General features: G+C 48.6%; 1 protein-coding gene and 1 long non-coding RNA gene across 2 annotated transcripts in view; one reads left to right on the forward strand and one right to left on the reverse strand.

Moving 5' to 3' along the window:
- The window catches only part of LOC109760212 (uncharacterized), a 40,790-nt gene extending 18,034 nt beyond the window's left edge, over positions 1-22,756 (forward strand). The window contains exons 2-3 of the long non-coding RNA XR_005756245.3: positions 22,099-22,189; positions 22,624-22,756. This is a non-coding gene — a long non-coding RNA (uncharacterized lncRNA). The remainder of the gene's footprint in view (positions 1-22,098; positions 22,190-22,623) is intronic.
- LOC141022322 (serine/threonine-protein phosphatase 7 long form homolog) lies at positions 11,025-11,973 on the reverse strand. Its single transcript, XM_073498605.1, has 4 exons — positions 11,794-11,973; positions 11,456-11,707; positions 11,156-11,376; positions 11,025-11,076 (listed from the first exon to the last, which is right to left on the reverse strand). The coding sequence occupies exons 1-4, from the start codon at positions 11,956-11,958 to the stop codon at positions 11,040-11,042; spliced, it is 675 nt and encodes a 224-aa protein (XP_073354706.1). The 5' UTR covers positions 11,959-11,973; the 3' UTR covers positions 11,025-11,039.
- Positions 22,757-22,790: the final 34 nt, after the last annotated feature.

Genomic DNA, 22,790 nt, shown 5'->3' on the forward strand with positions numbered 1-22,790 from the left:
CCGTGATGCCCCACGGTGTCGGTTGGCCAGAGGTGGGAGGCTACTCTCCCGCACTTGGTCCTCTTCTGCCACCTGAGCGTCGGGCTCTACACCTGAGTATCCGCGGCCCCCAGTCTGCTGACGTGGAGAGCTATTCGTTGCCTCACTACCAGCTGTCGGGCTACGATTACCTCCACAGTACCTCTTGGGACTGATGTAGGCTTGTTTGTAGTGTTAAAGGCATTCGCCGCGAGCCTGTGTGCCGCCTATGATGTTTTAGTCTATGTACTGAACTCTGTGTGCTGAACTCTATGCATGACCCCTTTTGTAAGCTATGCCGACTACTATGTAGTAGCTATCGTGCTCCTTTCATTATGCATGTTTCATCATGAATGATTCTTGTCATTGCCAATTTTCTCAATGCTGAACTACCCCTGTTATATATTAGCAGGATGGTTAGACCAGGTGGTCGTGGTCGTGGTGGCGATGCCCCACCACCACCTGAGTACATGGCTGGTATGATCCAACAGTTTGAACTGAACCGCCAATTCATGGAAAATATGATGGCTCAGTTTCCTCGCCCCAATATGAACCAGCAGCCAGCCCAAGTGACTCTTCAAGATTTCATACGCCTCAACCCAACCATCTACCGCAGCTCAACTCAGCCTTTGGATGCTGATGACTGGCTCCGTGACATCACCTATGAGATGGAGTCTGCTGATGTAGCCCCTGCCAGCTATGTCAATTTTGCTTCCTTCTTCTTGAAGGGACCCGCAGCTCAATGGTGGGACAGCCACAGGCGTACTCTGCCAGCTGGAACAATCATCACATGGCCAGACTTCCAAGCAGCTTTCCGTGCCCGCTTCATTCCTCAGGGAGTCATGGACCGGAAGAAGCGTGAGTTCCGCAACCTCACCCAAGGCAACAAAACTGTTGAAGCTTATCAGCGGGAGTTTCTGGACTTGTCCCGCTATGCTGAAGAAGACATTGCAACTGATGCACGCAGACAGGAGAAGTTCCGTGATGGACTACAAGCTGACATCAAGCTCGCACTTCTAGTGCATGACTTCGCCGATTTCGCCACCTTGGTGAATAAGGCCATCAATGTCGAGACTGGTCTGCAGGAATACCAGAGCTCTCAGAGGCGCAACCGTGACACGGGCTCATCTTCGGGCTCGCCCTCACAGAAGCGTAAGATATGGATCCCAAACAGCATGTATCGTCCAAATGCACCTGCTCCCAGGAAATCTTATGCTGCACCGCGTCTGCCTCCTCCACCATCTAAGCAGTCAAGGCTACCAGCTCCCCCACCTGGGGCTCCTATTCCCACTCCAGATAATGGTCTGTGCTTCAAGTGTGGTCAACCGGGTCACTTTGCCAGGAACTGCTATCAGAATCAGAATCAACTGGCCCTTCCAGCAGCTGGCCGTGGTAACAACCAGCCCCGCAACAACAATGCTAAGTCTCAAGGTCGTGCTCATGCCAACCACGTTGATCTCAGCGAAGCTCAAGACCAGCCTGCTACTGTGATGGGTACACTCCTCGTAAATTCAGTACCAGCATCCGTTTTATTTGATACAGGAGCATCCCATTCATTCATATCAGCAGAATTTGCATTCCTGCATGGCATTCATTACGAAGAGATAAACACTCCGCTAGTGGTACACACCCCTGCGGGCCAATGCCAAACCTCTATGGTTAGTCGCGATGTTACTGTTGAAATTGAAGGACTGGAATTTCTTGTCTCTCCCATCGTACTGAAGTCCTGTAGCATTGATCTCATTCTGGGAATGAATTGGTTAAAAGCGCATACTGCTTCAATCGTTTGCACCACTAAGACCGTCCATCTGCTACACCCTTCAGATGAGATAGTTACTTACCAAGCCCATCTGGTGCAAAATGCCGAGGCAAGGCTCTATGCATTGAATGCATTGAACGCTGCACCACTCGAGGGCATTGAAAACATTCCCGTCGTGCGTGAATTCCTCGACGTCTTCCCTGAAGAACTTCCAGGGATTCCGCCTGCTAGAGCTGTTGAATTCATCATCGACTTGAAACCAGGCACCACTCCTATAGCCAAGCGACCCTACAAAATGCCGCCGCATGAACTCCTTGAGCTTAAGGAGGAAATCGACAAGTCTCTTCGCAAAGGATTCATTCGTCCAAGTTGCTCTCCTTGGGGAGCACCTTCTCTCTTTGTCAAGAAGAAGGATGGGACAAACCGATTAGTTCAAGACTACCGTCCTATAAATCAAGCTACCATTCAGAATAAATACCCTCTTCCTCGGATCAATGATCTGTATGATCAACTGGCGGGTTCGTCAGTGTTCTCTAAGCTCGACTTGAGGTTGGGCTACCACCAGATCCGTGTTCGTGAAGAGGATATCCCAAAGACCGCCTTCGTGACTCGCTATGGTTCATACGAGTACACCGTCATGTCTTTCGGTTTAACCAATGCTCCAGCCACCTTCTCTCGTCTAATGAACTATATATTCATGGATTACCTCGACAAGTTCGTCGTGGTTTATCTGGATGATATCCTGATATTTTCCAAGAACGAAGAAGAACATGCTGAACATCTTCGACTTGTGCTGGAAAAGCTACGAGAACATCAACTATATGCCAAGTTCTCTAAATGTGAATTCTGGCTACCCGAAGTAACCTATCTGGGGCATGTCATCTCTAAGGATGGTATTGCCGTCAACCCCGAGCGAGTTCAGGCTATTCTTGATTGGACTCCTCCCAAGAACGTTAAGCAAGTCAGAAGTTTTCTCGGTCTCGCCAGCTATTGCCGTCGATTCGTCGAGAACTTCTCTAAGATCGCCAGGCCTCTGACTAACCTGTTACATAAGGGCGTCAAGTTCCAATGGACAGACAAATGTCAGGAAAGTTTCCAGGCACTCAAAGACAAATTGACTTCTGCCCCAGTTCTAGCTCCACCTGATACTAAGAAGGACTTCGTCATTTACTGCGACGCTTCCCGTCAAGGATTAGGCTGTGTCCTAATGCAAGACCGCAGAGTGATTGCTTATGCCTCTCGACAATTGCGCCCTCACGAAGAGAACTACCCAGTTCACGACCTCGAACTTGCTGCCGTCATTCATGCGCTGAAGCAGTGGCGACATTACCTTCTCGGTAATCGTTGCGAGATCTTCACTGACCACCAAAGTCTGAAGTATCTGTTTACTCAGCCAGATCTGAACCTCCGTCAACAGAGATGGATGGAGCTTGTTGCAGACTTTGACTTGGGTATCTCCTATACGCCAGGCAAGGCTAATGTAATGGCTGATGCCTTGAGCCGCAAGTCTTACTGCAACCACCTCCAGGTTCATAAAGTTCAGCCCTCGCTTGTTGAAGAATTCAGGAAGCTGAACCTCCATATTGTTCCTCCGGGTGCACTCGCTCCCCCTCCTAAACAATTTGGCAAGGTGAACCTCCACGTTGTTACCCAGGGTTCCCTCAATACCCTAGTTGCTAAACCAGATCTCGAGGACAGCATCAAAAGGCTACAGAAGTATGACTCTGAAGCCTACAAGATTAAGCGCTACCTCGCAGAAGGAAAGCCCTCATTCTTCACCATTTCTGAAGATGGCACCCTATACTTCAAGGGCCGCCTAGTGGTGCCATGTGCAGAGAAAAACCTGGATATGACACAGGAAGTTATGAAAGAAGCTCATGATACGCCTCTGTGTATCCATCCTGGTAGTACAAAGATGTATCAAGATATCCGTCAGAGATTCTGGTGGACTAATATGAAGCAAGACATTGCTCGTTATGTTGCTGAGTGTGACGTTTGCCGTCGTATCAAAGCAGAACATCAAAGGCCTGCTGGAACTCTGCAACCTATCTCTATTCCTGAATGGAAATGGGACCATGTTGAGATGGACTTCGTCACTGGATTCCCCAAATCGCAGAAAGGTAATGATGCTATTCTTGTCGTCATTGACCGGCTTTCCAAAGTTGCACATTTCCTGGCAGTCAAAGAAACGATCACTGCTAGCCAGTTGGCAACGCTCTATATGTCCAGGATTGTTTCACTCCACGGTATTCCATTGGTTATCAGTTCAGACCGTGGCAGCTTATTCACTTCAAGATTCTGGGCAAGTTTCCAAGAAGCTATGGGCACTCATCTGTCATTTAGTACTGCGTTTCATCCTCAATCGCAAGGACAAGTTGAACGCGTCAATCAAGTTCTCGAAGACATGCTTCGAGCTTGCGTTATTTCCTTCGGCAAGAAATGGGAGGAATCTCTCCCGTATGCTGAGTTCTCTTATAACAATAGCTATCAAGCTAGTCTGAAGATGGCCCCCTTCGAAGTGTTATATGGACGAAAGTGCCGAACCCCCCTGAACTGGTCAGAAACTGGGGAACGTCCACTCTTCGGTCCGGATATTATCCAAGATGCCGAAGAACAAGTCCGCATTATTCGCGAGAATCTCAAGACTGCTCAGTCACGTCATAAGAGTCAGTATGACCGTCATCATAAAGACATGGTCTATCAACCTGGCGAAAAGGCTTATCTTCGAGTCACCCCTATGAAGGGTGCTCACCGCTTCAGGATCAAGGGAAAACTAGCTCCTCGCTATATTGGCCCATTCACTATTCTCGAAAGGCGTGGAAAAGTGGCATACCAACTAGAACTACCGCCGAACCTTTCTCAGGTTCACGATGTGTTCCATGTGTCACAGCTCCGCCGTTGCTTCAAGGATCCAATCCGAGCGGTGGATCACGAAGTGCTCGAATTGCAGCAAGACCTCTCCTATAAGGAGCATCCGGTCCGCATTCTCGACCAAGCTGAACGCCGCACACGTCAGAAGGCGATCAAGTTTATCAAAGTCCAGTGGTCACACCATTCTGAAGATGAGGCCACTTGGGAACGAGAGGATCGTCTGCGCGAAGAATACCCCGCACTGTTTCCTTCTACCTCCTAAATCTCGGGACGAGATTTCTTGTAGTGGAGGAGATTTGTAACACCCTGAGAATCATGCTACAGTAACCCCCTGTGATTAAGCTAATCATGTGCTAAACAGGGCTTGATCACATTTGGATCACCTTCCTTTTCAAACTCCTAGTTCAAACTTCAAATATAATTAAAGTGGAAAATAAAAGTTTTCAAAAATTCAAACAAAAATGTCCAGTGGGTTCTAAATAATACACTGGTAATTATGGTGGAGAAAACACATTTTTATAAAATGTCTAAATACTTTTAAATGAAATAAAACAGAAAAGGAAATAAACAAATAAAAAGAAAACAGAAAACAGAAACAGTCAGAGAAAAAGAAAAAAAAGGGGAGCAGGCCTTTCCCCCCCACTGGACCCGCGGCCCAACCCCCCCCCCCCCCCCCCCGGCCCAAGCTGGGCCGCCACCCGCGCCCCGGCCCAGCCCACCTCCCCCCCCCCCCGCGTCCCCTTCCTGTTCCCCCGACCGGGGACGGAACAGTGGCCGTCCCCGCCGCACCCCCTCGCCGGCGACGGGGCGGATAAGGGCGCCAGCTCCCCCGCCTCCTCGGGCCTCTCTCCCACTCGCCCCTGCTCTCCCTCGGCCTCTGCGCCTTCTCCCCCGCCAGATCCCCCTCCCTCTCCCCTCCGTTCCCCTCTGCCCGAGAGCGCTCGCCGCCGTTCACCGTCGTTCACACGGCCACCGTGCCCGCCTCGCCGCCCCAAGGTGTCTCCAAGGACCGCCGTCGCCCGCTGCTGCGTCTGGTGCAGCCCGTTGGAGACCGGAGCCCCTACAACGAACGCACCAAGCTCGCCTTCATCTTCGGACGCCGGCGACCCCCTTCTTCCCCGGCGACGACCTGCTGCTCCTAAGCACCCACGGGCCCTTCTTGCGCCGCGCGGTGAGCTCCTCTACCTCCTCCCTCTCTCCGCTAGCTCGCTCGCGCTCCGTAGCTACTTCCCCGCGCGCGCCCGAACGCCACACCGCGGAGCTCGCCGCCGGCGTGTCTCCGGTGACCAAATGGTCACGGGCGTTGGCCCGCTAGCCCGACCGCACCGTGCCGCACCCACCTAGCTAGCTAGTTCGGCCGTTCGCGCGCTCTAGCGTAGCTCCCCTCGGGCACCTGTAGCTCCTCGCCGCCGGCGAGTTCGTAGCGCACGTCTCCGGCCGTTCCAGCCCCTCCGGCCACCGCCGTTGGACGCGCGACGTCGAGCCGCGTCGTACGCGCCCAGCCCCGCCCCCGCAAACCCACTGCGGGCGAAACCCGAAGCTCACCCGCGCATCGCCGCCGCGCTGGAGCTCGCCGGAGCCCCTCTCCGGTGCCCTGCCGACGTGGCCGGCCGGGCCCCACCCCTGGGTCACTGCCAGTGGCCCCCACGGGCCCAGTTGACTGGGTTGACCCAGCCAACTGCTGACTGGGCAGGCCCAGTCACTGACATGCGGGCCCCGCCGCAAAAACAAAAAAAGAAAATTAAAAAGAAAATGTTTTATAAATAAAAATAATTATTTTAACTAATCACTCACTGACATATGGGGCCCACCCCTCTAATTATACTGTTAGATTAGTTTAAATAGATATTAGACTAACAGAGGCTGACATGTGGGTCCCACTGGACCCACCTGTCTGGTTTGACTGGTCAGCCGACCAGTTGACCTGCTGACGTCAGCATTACCTCATGCTGACGTCATAATTCATTTTTCTGAATATAAATAATTCCAGAAATTCAAATAAACTTTGAAAATTCATATCTTTTAAACCGTAACTCGGATGAAATTGTTTTCTATATGAAAGTTGCTCAGAACGACGAGACAAATCCGAATACGCAGTCCGTTCCTCCACCACACCTCCCTAACCTATCGAACTAGCAACTTTCCCCCTCCGGTCCGTCTGTCCGAAAACGCGAAACATCGGGAATACCTCCCGGATGTTCCCCCCCTTCCCCGGTAACACCTACTGTCGCGTTAGGGCACCCCTAGCACCGCTCATTGTCATGTCACGCATCGTCATGCTTATGTTTGCATTGTATTTACTGTTTCTTCCCCCCCTTCTCTCCGGTAGACTACGAGACCGACACTGCTGCTGCCCAGTTCGACTACGGAGTCGACGACCCCTCCTACTTGCCAGAGCAACCAGGCAAGCCCCCCCCTTTGATCACCAGATATCGCCTACTCTAATCTCTACTGCTTGCATTAGAGTAGTGTAGCATGTTACTGCTTTTCGATATCCTATTCTGATGCATAGCCTATCCTTGCTACTATTGTTACTACCTTTACCTGCAATCCTACATGCTTAGTATAGGATGCTAGATTTCCATCAGTGGCCCTACATTCTTGTCCGTCTGCTGTGCTATACTATCGGGCCGTGATCACCTGGGCGGTGATCACGGGCATATACTTATATACTATATACATGACACATGTGATGACTAAAGTCGGGTCGGCTCATAGGAGTACCCGCAAGTGGATCTTTGTGGCGGAGCGACAGAGCAGGTTGAGACCGCCTAGGTAAGAGGTGGGCCTGGCCCTGGTCGGCGTTCGCGGATACTTAACACGCTTAACGAGATCTTGGTATTTGATCTGAGTCTGGCCATTTGGTCTATACGCACTAACCATCTACGTGGGAGTAGTTATGGGTATCCCGACGTCGTGGTATCAGCCGAAGCCTTCTTGACGTCAGCGACTGAGTGGCGCGCGCCGTGTTGGACCGCTTTGACGTAACCGCCGTGATCGTGTGGGTTGTTAGGTCTGCTCGCGGCCGCGTTCGCAACGTGCAGGTGTGCATAGGGCGATGGGCCCAGACCCCTGCGCGCATAGGTTTAGACCGGCGTGCTGACCTCTCTGTTGAGCCTAGGTGGGGCTGTGACGTGTTGATCTTACGAGGCCGGGCATGACCCAGGAAAGTGTGTCCGGCCAATTGGGATCGAGCGTGTTGGGTTATGTGGTGCACCCCTGCAGGGAAGTTTATCTATTCGAATAGCCGTGTCCCTCGGTAAAAGGACGACCCGGAGTTGTACCTTGAGCTTATGACAACTAGAACTGGATACTGAATAAAATACACCCTTCCAAGTGCCAGATACAACCCGGTGATCGCTCTCTAACAGGGCGACGAGGAGGGGATTACCGGGTAGGATTATGCTATGCGATGCTACTTGGAGGACTTTAATCTACTCTCTTCTACATGCTGCAAGATGGAGATGTCCAGAAGCTTAGTCTTCGACAGGACTAGCTATCCCCCTTTTAATTCTGGCATTCTGCAGTTCAGTCCACTGATATGCCCCTTTACACATATACCCATGCATATGTAGTGTAGCTCCTTGCTTGCGAGTACTTTGGATGAGTACTCACGGTTGCTTCTCTCCCTCTTTTTCCCCCTTTCCTTTCTATCTGGTTGTCGCAACCAGATGTTGGAGTCCAGGAGCCAGACGCCACCGTCGACGACGACTCCCACGGCACTGGAGGTGCCTACTACTACGTGCAGGCCGCTGACGACGACCAGGAGTAGTTAGGAGGTCCCAGGCAGGAGGCCTTGCCTTTTCGATCGTTGCTACTTTTGTGCTAGCCTTCTTAAGGCAAAACTTGTTTAACTTATGTCTGTACTCAGATATTGTTGCTTCCGCTGACTCGTCTATGATCGAGCACTTGTATTCGAGCCCTCGAGGCCCCTGGCTTGTATTATGATGCTTGTATGACTTATTTATGTTTTAGAGTTGTGTTGTGATATCTTCCCGTGAGTCCCTGATCTTGGTCGTACACATTTGCGTGCATGATTAGTGTACGGTCAAATCGGGGGCGTCACGCAATCTACAGTTGTTACTTACTATGTATGCATATGCTAAAAAATTCACTAAGTCCAAGTGCAACGCCTAGCATCTGGGCGCTGCAATCTACCGTGTGGCGCCTAGGTGCTGTGGCTCTCTGGATAGCTAAAAAATTCACTAAGTCCAAGTCCAGGTGCCTCAAACTAGAGGCCTACCTTCTGTTGCTGTCTACATAGCTACAGACCTGTGCAGCGCCTAGCTTGGAGGCGCCACACTCTACAGTGCAGCGCCTGGCCGCTAGGCGGTGCACAGTATAGTGCGGCGCCTTCAGGCTAGGCGCTGCACAAACACTTAGCGAATTTTTTGCCTCGAACTGGAGGCCTACCTTCTGTGGCTCTCTGGATAGCTACAGACATGTGCAGCGCCTAGCACAGAGGTGCCACACTCTACTGTGCAGCGCCTGGCAGCTAGGCGTTGCACAGTATAGTGTGGCGCCTCCAGGCTAGGCGCTGCACAGGTCTGTAGCTATGCAGACAGCAACAGAAGGTATGGCAAGTTACAGACATGTGCAGCGCCTAGCCTGGAGGCGCCACACTCTACAGTGCAGCGCCTGGCAGCTAGGCGTTGCACAGTATAGTGCGGCGCCGTCGGGCTAGGCGCTGCACAAACACTTAGCGAATTTTTTGCCTCAAACTGGAGGCCTACCTTCTGTGGCCCTCTGGATAGCTACAGAACTATGCAGCGCCTAGCCTGGAGGCGCCACACTCTACAGTGCAGCGCCTGCCCGCTAGGCGTTGCACAGTAGAGTGTGGCGCCTCCGGGCTAGGCGCTGCACAGGTCTATAGCTATCCAGACAGCAACAGAAGGTATGGCAAGTTACAGACCTGTGCAGCGCCTAGCCTGGAGGCGCCACACTCTACTGTGCAGCGCCTGGCAGCTAGGCGTTGCACCCTATAGTGTGGCGCCCCCGAGCTAGGCGCTGCACAAACACTTAGCAATTTTTTTGCCTCAAACTGGAGGCCTACCTTCTGTGCCTCCTCCCCCCCCTACTGGGTCATTTTCAGCCACAGTTCAACAATTTGTATAATAAACATTAAGGTTCAAAAAGGGTTCACCACAGACATCATTTCTTAGAAAGGACCATCACAATAAGTTCAAGTTTAACATAGAGCTACCACCACTCCAAGTTCAACGACATAACAAATTCCACATTACTAATAGGTACGACCACTCCAAGTTCAACGACATAACAAATTCCACTCTAAGTTCAACATTTTTAAAAAATGACGATGACTAGTGCTTTCCACGCTTGCTGGCTCCTCCCCCCCTCTTGACGCTTATCTTCTTCACCTTCCTAGGAAGAGGAACCCGCTCCGGCTCCGGCTCCGGCTCCGGTTCGTCCATGTCATCCAAATAGTCATCCAAAGCCGCCATCCGCGAGGTGCCGACCGTCCTTTTGCCTCTTTGGCCTCTTTGGGTGAAGTCTTCAGGTGTGTACTTGTTGATTCCCGTCCTAGGCTTCAACTTGTATGCAGACCGAGCCTGGTACCTCCCCAGGGTCATATCATCAGCAACCTATGCATCAACAGAAGATATGGAAAGACCGTGTGTGAGGATATAGTTAGCAATGCATCAACAAATGGATATATATCGTCGTGACATACCTCTTGGGTGACCACACCCACGTCCTCATCCTCGAAAGGTTCACCATGGCCCTGCCCCGAAGCGGGATCTGATGGTGTCGCCGACCTAGACCGTTCTGGTGATACATACTCGGGGTCACGACAACTGAAAAGGTTTGATAGCCGCCTTAACTTTTGGCCCTGGGGCTGCAACATGTACAATTGAATGAGACATGGAACATAGCAACAAATGTTAAGTGCTAGTTTGAAGGAGATGTGAACCTTAATGAATGCTCGAAGTGCACCTTCCCCATCGCTTTTGCCAGCCGGGGTTGTTTCCAGAATAGTCTCGGTCTCATCAGCTGCTTTCTTGATCTGGGCACGCTATGAACAGAAACGGTATCAAAGTGTTAGGCAAGCGAAGATGTGAATAGTGCAAATGGAAAAGCAAAAAGGGCTAACCACGAAGTTCATCATTGGAGCTGAAGGGATCACTGAGTTGCCTTTCCTGACTAATGCGTTGTACTGGTGCTGGGATACCTCATCAAAAACGGTGGGTTCTTCCAGAATCTCCTCAGCATACGCCGGCTGGCATACCTCCACGCGGGTACTTGCAAGAAACCATGTGAGATAGTTGTTGAACGCGATCGGGCAGTGCTCACGAAGCTGGGCTCGTTTTCCAGCCCTTGCTTGCCCCACACTAAGAGCGAACTGCACAACATACTTCCTGTGATGCTTGGCTCAATCCTTGATCTTCCGCTGCTTTTTCCTATCCAACCTGCAAGTTAGAAACAGAATATTAGCATCATCGAAACCGTCAAGAAGCTGCTAAGTGCTCAAGGTTAATTATATCTTACCCGTGTAGCAACTTGTCCGTGTCCTCCCACTCTGGCGGGTGTGGCTGGAACAAACCAAACTGGCGGAACACCCGATGTGGCAGGTGAAGCTCAACCGCCCAGTTGCATATCAGTGGGCACCGCATATGCCAGAGATCCCTATCCCTAGTGCACATCGGATTCAGCCTGAACTCTATAGGGTTACCAAAACTCTCTCCTTTTCCATACGGCTCCCATTCCACCTGCAAAATGGGATTGAATGCAAAATTGATATCGAGTTACGATACAAGCATGATAATCACTTCTGCAATGTCGGTTCACCTGCTCAGGCGTGATCGCGTCCAGCTCGCTCTTGTACAACTTGTACATTACCGAGGGATCATCCGTCGTCTCATTTAACACATCCCACTTGTAAGCCCAAGTGGGGAGCCGTAGTGGGTCGTCTTTATCGTCCCAATCCTCGTACTTCACGGTCTTCGGTCGTCCAACCGGCAAACGCTCCCAGCTCCATATGGAAAGTGCGAGCAGACAACCACCAATACCTCCAGTGTGCCTACAACAGGCTTCGTCCAACTGCACATAAAAGAGAACATGGTCAAATTTGCCGCAAGAGCGCATTGATAATGTATCAATGAAGTGAAAAGGAAACAACTTCATACCTGTCGATACAAGTAAGCCAGTGTCGCCGAACCCCAACTCCATTTGCTATCGAAGACGGTCAATGCCTTCAGCCACATCCATGGAGCATTCTTGCCTGTGCCATCAGCAAACATTGTCCTGGATATCACGTTCCACATGTAGACACGAGCATATGTCTTCACCATGTCCTCATTAGCATCCTCAGGGCAATGACTGAAGTTCGATGATATCCACGTGAAAGTAGCGCCCGCTGCGACTCTTTCCTTCTTCTTATCTTCTGCTTATGGTTCCCGAGGCTCCGGAGGAACCATACCGATAAGGGCATGCATCTGCGTGCGCCACCCATCAGAATCGGTGTTCATACATAAAGGATTGCCATCGATAGGAAGACCGGTGATCATAGCAATATCCTGCAGCGTCACGGTCATCTCCCCGGTCCGAAGATGGAAAGTGTGTGTCTCCGGCCTCCAATGATCAATAAGCGCGGTGGGTGCTGCAGCATTGTTGGGTGGCGTCGACCGGCGGACCAACTGAATGAAAGGGAGAAGTCCTGCCTCCCTTACATACGGTGTGTACCGCTCATCATAGTGCATCCATCCAAGGCTGATCCCGTGAGACCGAAGCTTCAGAGGTGCAAGCTCCTACAAACAAACAAATCATAACATTACATATGGGGCATTTGTGTTTGAAAAAAAATACGAAATTCATAACACCGGCCACTTTCAGTATTACCCGCTGCTCCACCGACATAGCGTACGACCGGTGTTGTTTGTCCCAATGATCATCGAGAAGCCAAACCATCCTAACAATTTCAACAAAGCATTCTTGTCAACACGATTATCTTTTCAATTCAAAAAAACTAAAGTAGGCCTACTACATGCAAGATTCAAAGCATATGTATCCAAAGCATTTTTCTCAATACGAGTATAATTCAAAGCATATGTATCCAAAACTAAACTAGGCCTACTTCATACAAATAACTTTTCCATAGAAATAACATGTCAATCTATATATCCAACCATATCTTTTCAATAAAATAAAATACACTAGGGTTCCACAAATCAAACAAACAAGGGTTGTAATTGTTGGGGAACGTAGCAGAAATTCAAAAAATTTCTACGCATCACCAAGATCAATCTATGGAGTAATCTAGCAACGAGGGGAAGGGAGTGCATCTACATACCATTGTAGATCGCGATGCGGAAGCGTTGCAAGAACGCGGATGAAGGAGTCGTACTCGTAGCGATTCAGATCGCGGTTGATTCCGATCTAAGCACCGAAGAACGGTGCCTCCGCGTTCAACACACGTGCAGCCCGGTGACGTCTCCCACGCCTTGATCCAGCAAGGAGAGAGGGAGAGGTTGGGGAAGACTCCATCCAGCAGCAGCACAATGGCATGGTGATGATGGAGGAGCGTGGCAATCCCGCAGGGCTTCGCCAAGCACCGCGGGAGAGGAGGAGGAGGGAGAGGGGTAGGGCTGCGCCGAAAGAGAGACGTTCTCATGTCTTGGGCAGCCCCAAACCTCAACTATATATAGGGGGGGGGCTGCGCACCCTCTAGGGTTTCCACCCCAAGGGCTGGCGGCCAGCCCTAGATCCCATCTAGGGGGGCGGCCCAGGGGAGGAGGGGGGGCGCCACTAGGGTGGGCCTTAAGGCCCATCTGGACCTAGGGTTTGCCCCCTCCCACTCTCCCTGCGCCTTGGGCTTTGGTGGGGGGCGCACCAGCCCACCTGGGGCTGGTCCCCTCCACACTTGGCCCACGCAGCCTCCTGGGGCTGGTGGCCCCACTTGGTGGACCCCCGGGACCCTCCCGGTGGTCCCGGTACATTACCGATATCACCCGAAACTTTTCCGGTGACCAAAACAGGACTTCCCATATATAAATCTTTACCTTCGGAACTCCTCGTGACGTCCGGGATCTCATCCGGGACTCCGAACAACATTCGGTAACCACGTACATACTTTCCCTATAACCGTAGCATCATCGAACCTTAAGTGTGTAGACCCTACGGGTTCGGGAACCATGCAGACATGACCGAGACGTTCTCCGGTCAATAACCAACAGCGGGATCTGGATACCCATGTTGGCTCCCACATGTTCCACGATGATCTCATCGGATGAACCACGATGTTGGGGATTCAATCAATCCCGTATACAACTCCCTTTATCTATCGGTATGTTACTTGCCCGAGATTCGATCGCCGGTATCCCTATACCTTGTTCAATCTCGTTACCGGCAAGTCTCTTTACTCGTTCCATAACTCACATCATCCCGTGATCAACTCCTTGGTCACATTGTGCACATTATGATGATGTCCTACCGAGTGGGCCCAGAGATACCTCTCCGTTTACACGGAGTGACAAATCCCAGTCTCGATTCGTGCCAACCCAACAGACACTTTCAGAGATACCTGTAGTGCACCTTTATAGCCACCCAGTTACGTTGTGACGTTTGGTACACCCAAAGCATTCCTACGGTATCCAGGAGTTGCACAATCTCATGGTCTAAGGAACTGATACTTGACATTAGAAAATCTCTTAGCAAACGAACTACACGATCTTGTGCTTGGCTTAGGATTTGGTCTTGTCCATCACATCATTCTCCTAATGATGTGATCCCGTTATCAACGACATCCAATGTCCATGGTCAGGAAACCGTAACCATCTATTGATCAACGAGCTAGTCAACTAGAGGCTTACTAGGGACATGGTGTTGTCTATGTATCCACACATGTATCTGAGTTTCCTATCAATACAATTCTAGCATGGATAATAAACGATTATCATGAACAAGGAAATATAATAATAACCTATTTATTATTGCCTCTAGGGCATATTTCCAACAGTCTCCCACTTGCACTAGAGTCAATAATCTAGTCCACATCACCATGTGATTAACACTCATAGGTCACATCACCATGTGACCAACATCCAAAGAGTTTACTAGAGTCAACAATCTAGTTCACATCTCTATGTGATTAACACTCAATGAGTTCTGGTTTGATCATGTTATGCTTGTGAGAGAGGTTATTTAGTCAACGGGTCTGAACCTTTCAGATCCGTGTGTGATTTACGAATATCTATGTCATCTTGTGGATGCTACCACGCGCTACTTGGAGCCATTTCAAGTAATTGCTCTACTATACGAATCCGGATTACTACTCAAAGTCATCCGGATTAGTGTCAAAGTTCGCATCGACATAACCCTTTACGACGAACTCCTTTTCACCTCCATAATCGAGAAAATCCTTAGTCCACTGGATACTAAGGATAAGTTCGACCGCTGTCATGTGATCCATTCCCGGATCACTATTGTACCCCTTGACCAACTCATGGCAAGGCACACTTCATGTGCGGTACACAGCATAGCATACTGTAGAGCCTACGTCTGAAGCATAGGGGACGACCTTCGTCCTTTCTCTCTCTTCTGCTGTGGTCAGGTCTTGAGTCTTACTCAATACTCACACCTTGTAACACATCCAAGAACTCCTTCTTTGCTGATCTATTTTGAACTCTTTCAAAATCATGTCAAGGTGTGCGTTCTTTGAAAGTATCATCGGGCGTCTTGATCTATCTCTATAGATCTTGATGCCCAATATGTAAGCAGCTTTTATCCAGGTCTTCCTTTGAAAAACTCCTTTCAAACAACCCTTTATGCTTTCCAGAAATTTTACATCATTTCGGATCAACAATATGTCATTCACATATACTTATCAGAAATGTTGTAGCGCTCCCACTCACTTTATTGTAAATACAAGTTTCTAACAAACTTTGTATAAACCCAAAAACTTTGATAACTCCATCAAAGCGTATATTCTGACTCCGAGATGCTTGCTCTAATCCATGGAAGGATCGGTGGAGCTAGCATACCTTTTAGCATCCTTAGGATCGACACAACCTTTCTGATTGTATCACATACAACCTTTCCTTACGAAAACTGGTAAGGAAACTTGTTTTGACATCCATCTGCCAGATTTCATAAATGCAGCTAATGCTAACGTGATTCCGACGGACTTAAGCATCGCTACGGATGAGAAAATCTCATCGTAGTCAACTCCTTAAACTTGTGGAAATACTCTTTGCCACAAGTCGAGCTTCATAGACGGTAACATTACCGTCCACGTCCGTCTTCTTCTCAAAGATCCCTTTATCTCGGATTTCGTGGCTTCTAACCATTTGCGGAATATGGGCCCACCATCGCTTCTCCATAGCTCGTAGGTTCAGTATTGTCCAACAACATGATATCTCAGACAGGATCACGTACCACTCTGAAGTAGCACGCATCCTCGTCGTCCTACGAGGTTTGGTAGTGACTTGATCCGAAGTTTCATGATCACTATCATAAGCTTCCACTTCAATTGGTGTAGGTGCCACAGGAACAACTTCCTGTGCCCTGCTACACACTAGTTGAAGCGACGGTTCAATAACCTTAGCAAGTCTCCACCATCCTCCCACTCAATTCTTTCGAGAGAAACTTTTCCTCGAGAAAGGACTCGTTTCTAGAAGCAATTACTTTTGCTTCCAGATCTGAAATAGGAGGTATACCCAACTGTTTTGGGTTTTCTATGAAGATGCATTTATCCGCTTTGGGTTCGAGCTTATCAGCCTGAAACATTTTTCACATAAGCGTCGCAGCCCCAAACTTTTAAGAGACGACAACTTAGGTTTCTCTAAACGGTGTCGTCTCAACGGAATTGCGTGGTGCCCCTTTTAAAGTGAATGGGGTTGTCTCTAATGCCTAACCCATAAATGATAGTGGTAATTAGATAAGAGACATCATGGTATGCACCATATCCAATAGGGTGCAGTTATGATGTTCGGACACACCATCACCCTATGGTGTTCCAGGCGGTATTAGTTGTGAAACAATTTCCACAATTTCTTAATTGTGTGCCAAACTCATAACTCAGATACTCATCTCTATGATCATATCACAGCCATCTTATCCTCTTGTCACGACGATCTTCAACTTCACTCTGAAATTACTTGAACCTTTCAATAATTCAGACTTGTGTTTTATCAAGTAAATACACTCAGCATCTACTCAAATCATCTGTGAAGTAAGAACATGACGATATCCGCTGCATGCCTCAGCACTCATTGGACTGCATACATCAAAATGTATTACTTCCAATAAGTTGCTCTCTTGTTCCATCTTACTGAAAACGAGGCCTTTCAGTCATCTTGCCCATGTGGTATGATTTGCATGTCTCAAGTGATTCAAAATCAAGTGAGTCCAAACGATCCATCTGCATGGAGTTTCTTCATGCATATATACCAATAGACATGGTTCGCATGTCTCATTCTTTTCAAAAACGAGTGAGTCCAAAGATCCATCTACATGGAGCTTCTTCATGCGTTCTATACCAATATGACTCAAGTGGCAGTGCCACAAGTATGTGGTACTATCATTACTATCTTATATCTTTTGGCATGAACATGTGTATCACTACGATCGAGATTCATTTTAGGTGCCAGACCATTGAAGGTATTATTCAAATAAACAGAGTAACCATTATTCTCCTTAAATGAATAACCGTATTGCGATAAACATAATCCAATCATGCTCAACGCAAACACCAAATCTCGATGGTAGAGGGAGCATGCGATGCTTGATCACATCAACCTTGGAAACACTTCCAACACATATCGTCATCTCACCTTTAGCCAGTCTCCATTTATTCCGCAGCTTTTATTTCGAGTTACTAACACTTAGCAACCGAACCGGTATCCAATATCCTGGTGCTGCTAGGAGTACTAGTAAAGTACACATTCATATAATGTATATCCAATATACTTCTGTCGATCTTGCCTGCCTTCTCATCTACCAAGTATCTAGGGTAGTCCTGCTTCAGTGACCGTTCCCCTCATTACAGAAGCACTTAGTATCGGGTTTGGGTTCAACCTTGGGATTCTTTACTAGAGCAGCAAATGATTTGCTGTTTCATGAAGTGTCCCTTTTGCCCTTGCCCTTCTAGAAACTAGTGGTTTTACTAACCATCAACAATTGATGCTCCTTCTTGATTTCTACTTTCGCGGTGTCAAACATCGCGAGTTGCTCAAGGATCATCATCTATCCTTGATATTTATAGTTCATCACGAAGCTCTAATAGCTTGGTGGCAGTGACTATGGAGAACCATCACTATCTCATCTGGAAGATGAACTCCCACTCGATTCAAGTGATTGTAGTACTCAGACAATCTGAGCACATGCTCAACGATTGAGCTTTTCTCCCTTAGTTTGCAGGCTTAAGAAACTTGTCAGAGGTCTCATACCTCTTGACGTGGGCACTAGTCTGAAATCCCAATTTCAATCTTCGGAACATCTCATATGTTCTGCGACGTTTCAAAACGTCTTTGGTGCCACAATTCTAAACCGTTAGCATTACGCATTGAACTATCACGTAGTCATCAAAACGTGTATGTCAGATGTTTCGCAACATCTACAGACGACGCTGAGGTTCAGCACACCGAGCGGTGCATTAAGGACATAAGCCTTCTGTGCAGCAATGAGGACAATCCTCAGTTCACGGACCCAGTCCGCATAATTGCTACTACCAACTTTCAACTAAATTTTCTCTAGGAACATATCTTAAACAGTGGAACTAAAGCGCAAGCTATGACATAATTTGCAAAGACCTTTTTGACTATGTTCATGATAATGAAGTTCATCTGATTAATGAACTCCCACTCAGATAGACATCCCTCTAGTCATCTAAGTGATACATGATCCGAGTCAAACTAGGCCGTGTCCGATCATCACGTGAGACGGACTAGTCATCATCGGTGAACATCTCCATGTTGATCGTATCTACTATACGACTCATGTTCGACCTTTCGATCTCTTGTGTTCCGAGGCCATGTCTGTACATGCTAGGCTCGTCAAGTCAACCTAAGTGTTTTGCATGTGTTCCGAGGCCATGTCTGTACATGCTAGGCTCGTCAACACCCGTTGTATTCGAACGTTAGAATCTATCACACCCGATCATCACGTGGTGCTTCGAAACAACGAACCTTCGCAACGGTGCACAGTTAGGGGGAACACGTCTCTTGAAATTTTAGTGAGGGATCACCTTATTTATGCTACCGTCGTTCTAAGCAAATAAGATGCATAACATGATAAACATCACATGCAATCAAATAGTGACATGATATGGCCAATATCATTTTGCTCCTTTGATCTCCATCTTCGGGGCACCATGATCATCTTTGTCACCGGCATGATACCATGATCTCCATCATTGTGTCTTCATGAAGTTGTCACGCCAACGATTACTTCTACTTCTATGGCTAACGCGCTTAGCAATAAAGTAAAGTAATTTACATGGCGTTATTCAATGACACGCAGGTCATACAAAAAATAAAGACAACTCCTATGGCTCCTGCCGGTTGTCATACTCATCGACATGCAAGTCGTGATTCCTATTACAAGAATATGATCAATCTCATACATCACATATATCATTCATCACATCTTCTGGCCATATCACATCACATAGCACATGCTGCAAAAACAAGTTAGACGTCCTCTAATTGTTGTTGCAAGTTTTTACGTGGCTTGTATAGGTTTCTAGCAAGAACGTTTCTTACCTACGTAAAACCACAACGTGATATGCCAATTTCTATTTACCCTTCATAAGGACCCTTTTCATCGAATCCGTTCCGACTAAAGTGGGAGAGACAGACACCCGCTAGCCACCTTATGCATCAAGTGCATGTCAGTCGGTGGAACCTGTCTCACGTAAGCGTACGTGTAAGGTCGGTCCGGGCTGCTTCATCCAACAATGCCGCCGAAACAAGATAAGACTAGTAGCGGCAAGAAGAATTGGCAACATCGACGCCCACAACTACTTTGTGTTCTACTTGTGCATAGAAACTACGCATAGACCTAGCTCATGATGCCACTGTTGGGGAACGTAGCAGAAATTCAAAAAAATTCTACGCATCACCAAGATCAATCTATGGAGTAATCTAGCAACGAGGGGAAGGGGAGTGCATCTACATACCATTGTAGATCGCGATGCGGAAGCGTTGCAAGAACGCGGATGAAGGAGTCGTACTCGTAGCGATTCAGATCGCGGTTGATTCCGATCTAAGCACCGAAGAACGGTGCCTCCGCGTTCAACACACGTGCAGCCCGGTGACGTCTCCCACGCCTTGATCCAGCAAGGAGAGAGGGAGAGGTTGGGGAAGACTCCATCCAGCAGCAGCACAACGGCATGGTGATGATGGAGGAGCGTGGCAATCCCGAAGCACCGCGGGAGAGGAGGAGGAGGGAGAGGGGTAGGGCTGCGCCGAAAGAGAGACGTTCTCATGTCTTGGGCAGCCCCAAACCTCAACTATATATAAGGGGGGGGGGGGGGCTGCGCCCCCTCTAGGGTTTCCACCCCAAGGGCTGGCGACCTGCCCTAGATCCCATCTAGGGGGCGGCCAAGGGGAGGAGGGGGGGCGCCACTAGGGTGGGCCTTAAGGCCCATCTGGACCTAGGGTTTGCCCCCTCCCACTCTCCCTGCGCCTTGGGCTTTGGTGGGGGGGCGCACTAGCCCACCTGGGGCTGGCCCCTCCCACACTTGGCCCATGCAGCCTCCTGGGGCTGGTGGCCCCACTTGGTGGACCCCCGGGACCCTCCCGGTGGTCCCGGTACATTACCGATATCACCCGAAACTTTTCCGGTGACCAAAACAGGACTTCCCATATATAAATCTTTACCTCCGGACCATTCCGGAACTCCTCGTGACGCCCGGGATCTCATCCGGGACTCCGAACAACATTCGGTAACCACGTACATACTTTCCCTATAACCCTAGCGTCATCGAACCTTAAGTGTGTAGACCCTACGGGTTCGGGAACCATGCAGACATGACCGAGACGTTCTCCGGTCAATAACCAACAGCGGGATCTGGATACCCATGTTGGCTCCCACATGTTCCACGATGATCTCATTGGATGAACCACGATGTCGGGGATTCAATCAATCCCGTATACAACTCCCTTTATCTATCGGTATGTTACTTGCCCGAGATTCGATCGTCGGTATCCCTATACCTTGTTCAATCTCGTTACCGGCAAGTCTCTTTACTCGTTCCGTAACTCACATCATCCCGTATCAACTCCTTGGTCACATTGTGCACATTATGATGATGTCCTACCGAGTGGGCCCAGAGATACCTCTCCGTTTACACGGAGTGACAAATCCCAGTCTCGATTCGTGCCAACCCAACAGACACTTTCGGAGATACCTGTAGTGCACCTTTATAGCCACCCAGTTACGTTGTGACGTTTGGTACACCCAAAGCATTCCTACGGTATCCGGGAGTTGCACAATCTCATGGTCTAAGGAACTGATACTTGACATTAGAAAAGCTCTTAGCAAACGAACTACACGATCTTATGCTAGGCTTAGGATTGGGTCTTGTCCATCACATCATTCTCCTAATGATGTGATCCCGTTATCAACGACATCCAATGTCCATGGTCAGGAAACCGTAACCATCTATTGATCAATGAGCTAGTCAACTAGAGGCTTACTAGGGACATGGTGTTGTCTATGTATCCACACATGTATCTGAGTTTCCTATCAATACAATTCTAGCATGGATAATAAACGATTATCATGAACAAGGAAATATAATAATAACCTATTTATTATTGCCTCTAGGGCATATTTCCAACAGTAATACATGCCAATTTCTAATACATGCAAGATTCATATCTAATCAAATCAAACAAGGATTCCCCAAATCTTTGAAATACCATATTTTGTATGGATAGAAAGAAGGGGATCGGAGGAGAGTACCTTCTAGGATGGATTGGTGAAGAAATGCACGGACCAAATCGTCGGATCTGTAGGATTTGGGAGAGGGGATTGAGAGGGGGAGAGGAGGAAGTCGCTAGGCGCTGTTCTGTAACTCCTGGAACGAATGGGTGGGGTGGGGGGAGGGGGAGCGGGCGGCTGGCATCTAAGTCACAGTGCAACGCCTAAGGGCTAGGCGCTGCACATTACATGTGTGGCGCCTACCTCGTAGGCACTGCACTGCTGGGTCCGGGGCCCAGGGCTGCCACGGTGGACTGGAGTGCAACGCCCCAGAGCTAGGCGCTGCACCGTTCGGTGTAGCGCCGGCGTGGCGGGCGCTGCAGAAAAAGGTCAGGGGGGTGAAATAGTTTCACGGGCAGTTCATTCTGTGAATTGATTTCGTTTCGAGGTTAAAATTGTCAAATTTGCCCTGTTGGTGTTGTTTGCTACTTGCCGCTGTTGCTGCATGCTGCTGGCCACTTGTTGCTTGTCGTTGATGCTCAATGATGTTAGCCGTGACCTGCCTGTAGATGAGAGAAAGAGAGATTGATTTGCTAGTGCAAGTATCTAATGAGCCAGATGCCAGCTGGTTTGATCTTTTCAGCAAACGCTATTGGGAAGGTAAAATGTTCTCTGATTATTTTTTCTATACCCTATCAAGCCAATGACGTGGTACAAAGGAATTAGTGAGAAAGTTTTGTGTGTTACCATATCATATAGATGCAAGTAGTTTGGGAAAATCAACTTCCGCCTATCATCTATGATAAAGAAAATGCATAGGAATAATAAAAAGAATTACTATGGCTTTTATGCTATCACATTTGCTTGATCGAAACTATTATCTTGGGGTTAGCCTACAACTCCTCGCAAACTGCTGCTACCAAGCCATGTTCTTTACAGTCCGCAATGCTACGACTAATAATTTACTCAGGCTACATAACTCGGGTTGCAATTTCTAAGTATTCTTTTCATACTCATTTGTGTCTATGTCATAATTGATGATTATGATGAAATTTCTTCTACATGTGTCCTGATATGTTTCTCATATACTGCAGTTGTGAGTGTGGGAGCGACACTGTTTTTGTTTCAGTAACTTGCTGGCATAAATGTTGTCGTGTACTACTCTACGTCCATGTTCCACAGTACAGGCCTTGCATCTAATGTTGCAGCGAGTGCTCTTGTTCGGTGATGCCAATGTTTTTGGTTAGTAAAGTGTTTGAAA

Source organism: Aegilops tauschii, chromosome 5 (genome assembly GCF_002575655.3).
Source record: "Aegilops tauschii subsp. strangulata cultivar AL8/78 chromosome 5, Aet v6.0, whole genome shotgun sequence".
In the NCBI taxonomy this organism is placed as follows: Eukaryota; Viridiplantae; Streptophyta; class Magnoliopsida; order Poales; family Poaceae; genus Aegilops; species Aegilops tauschii.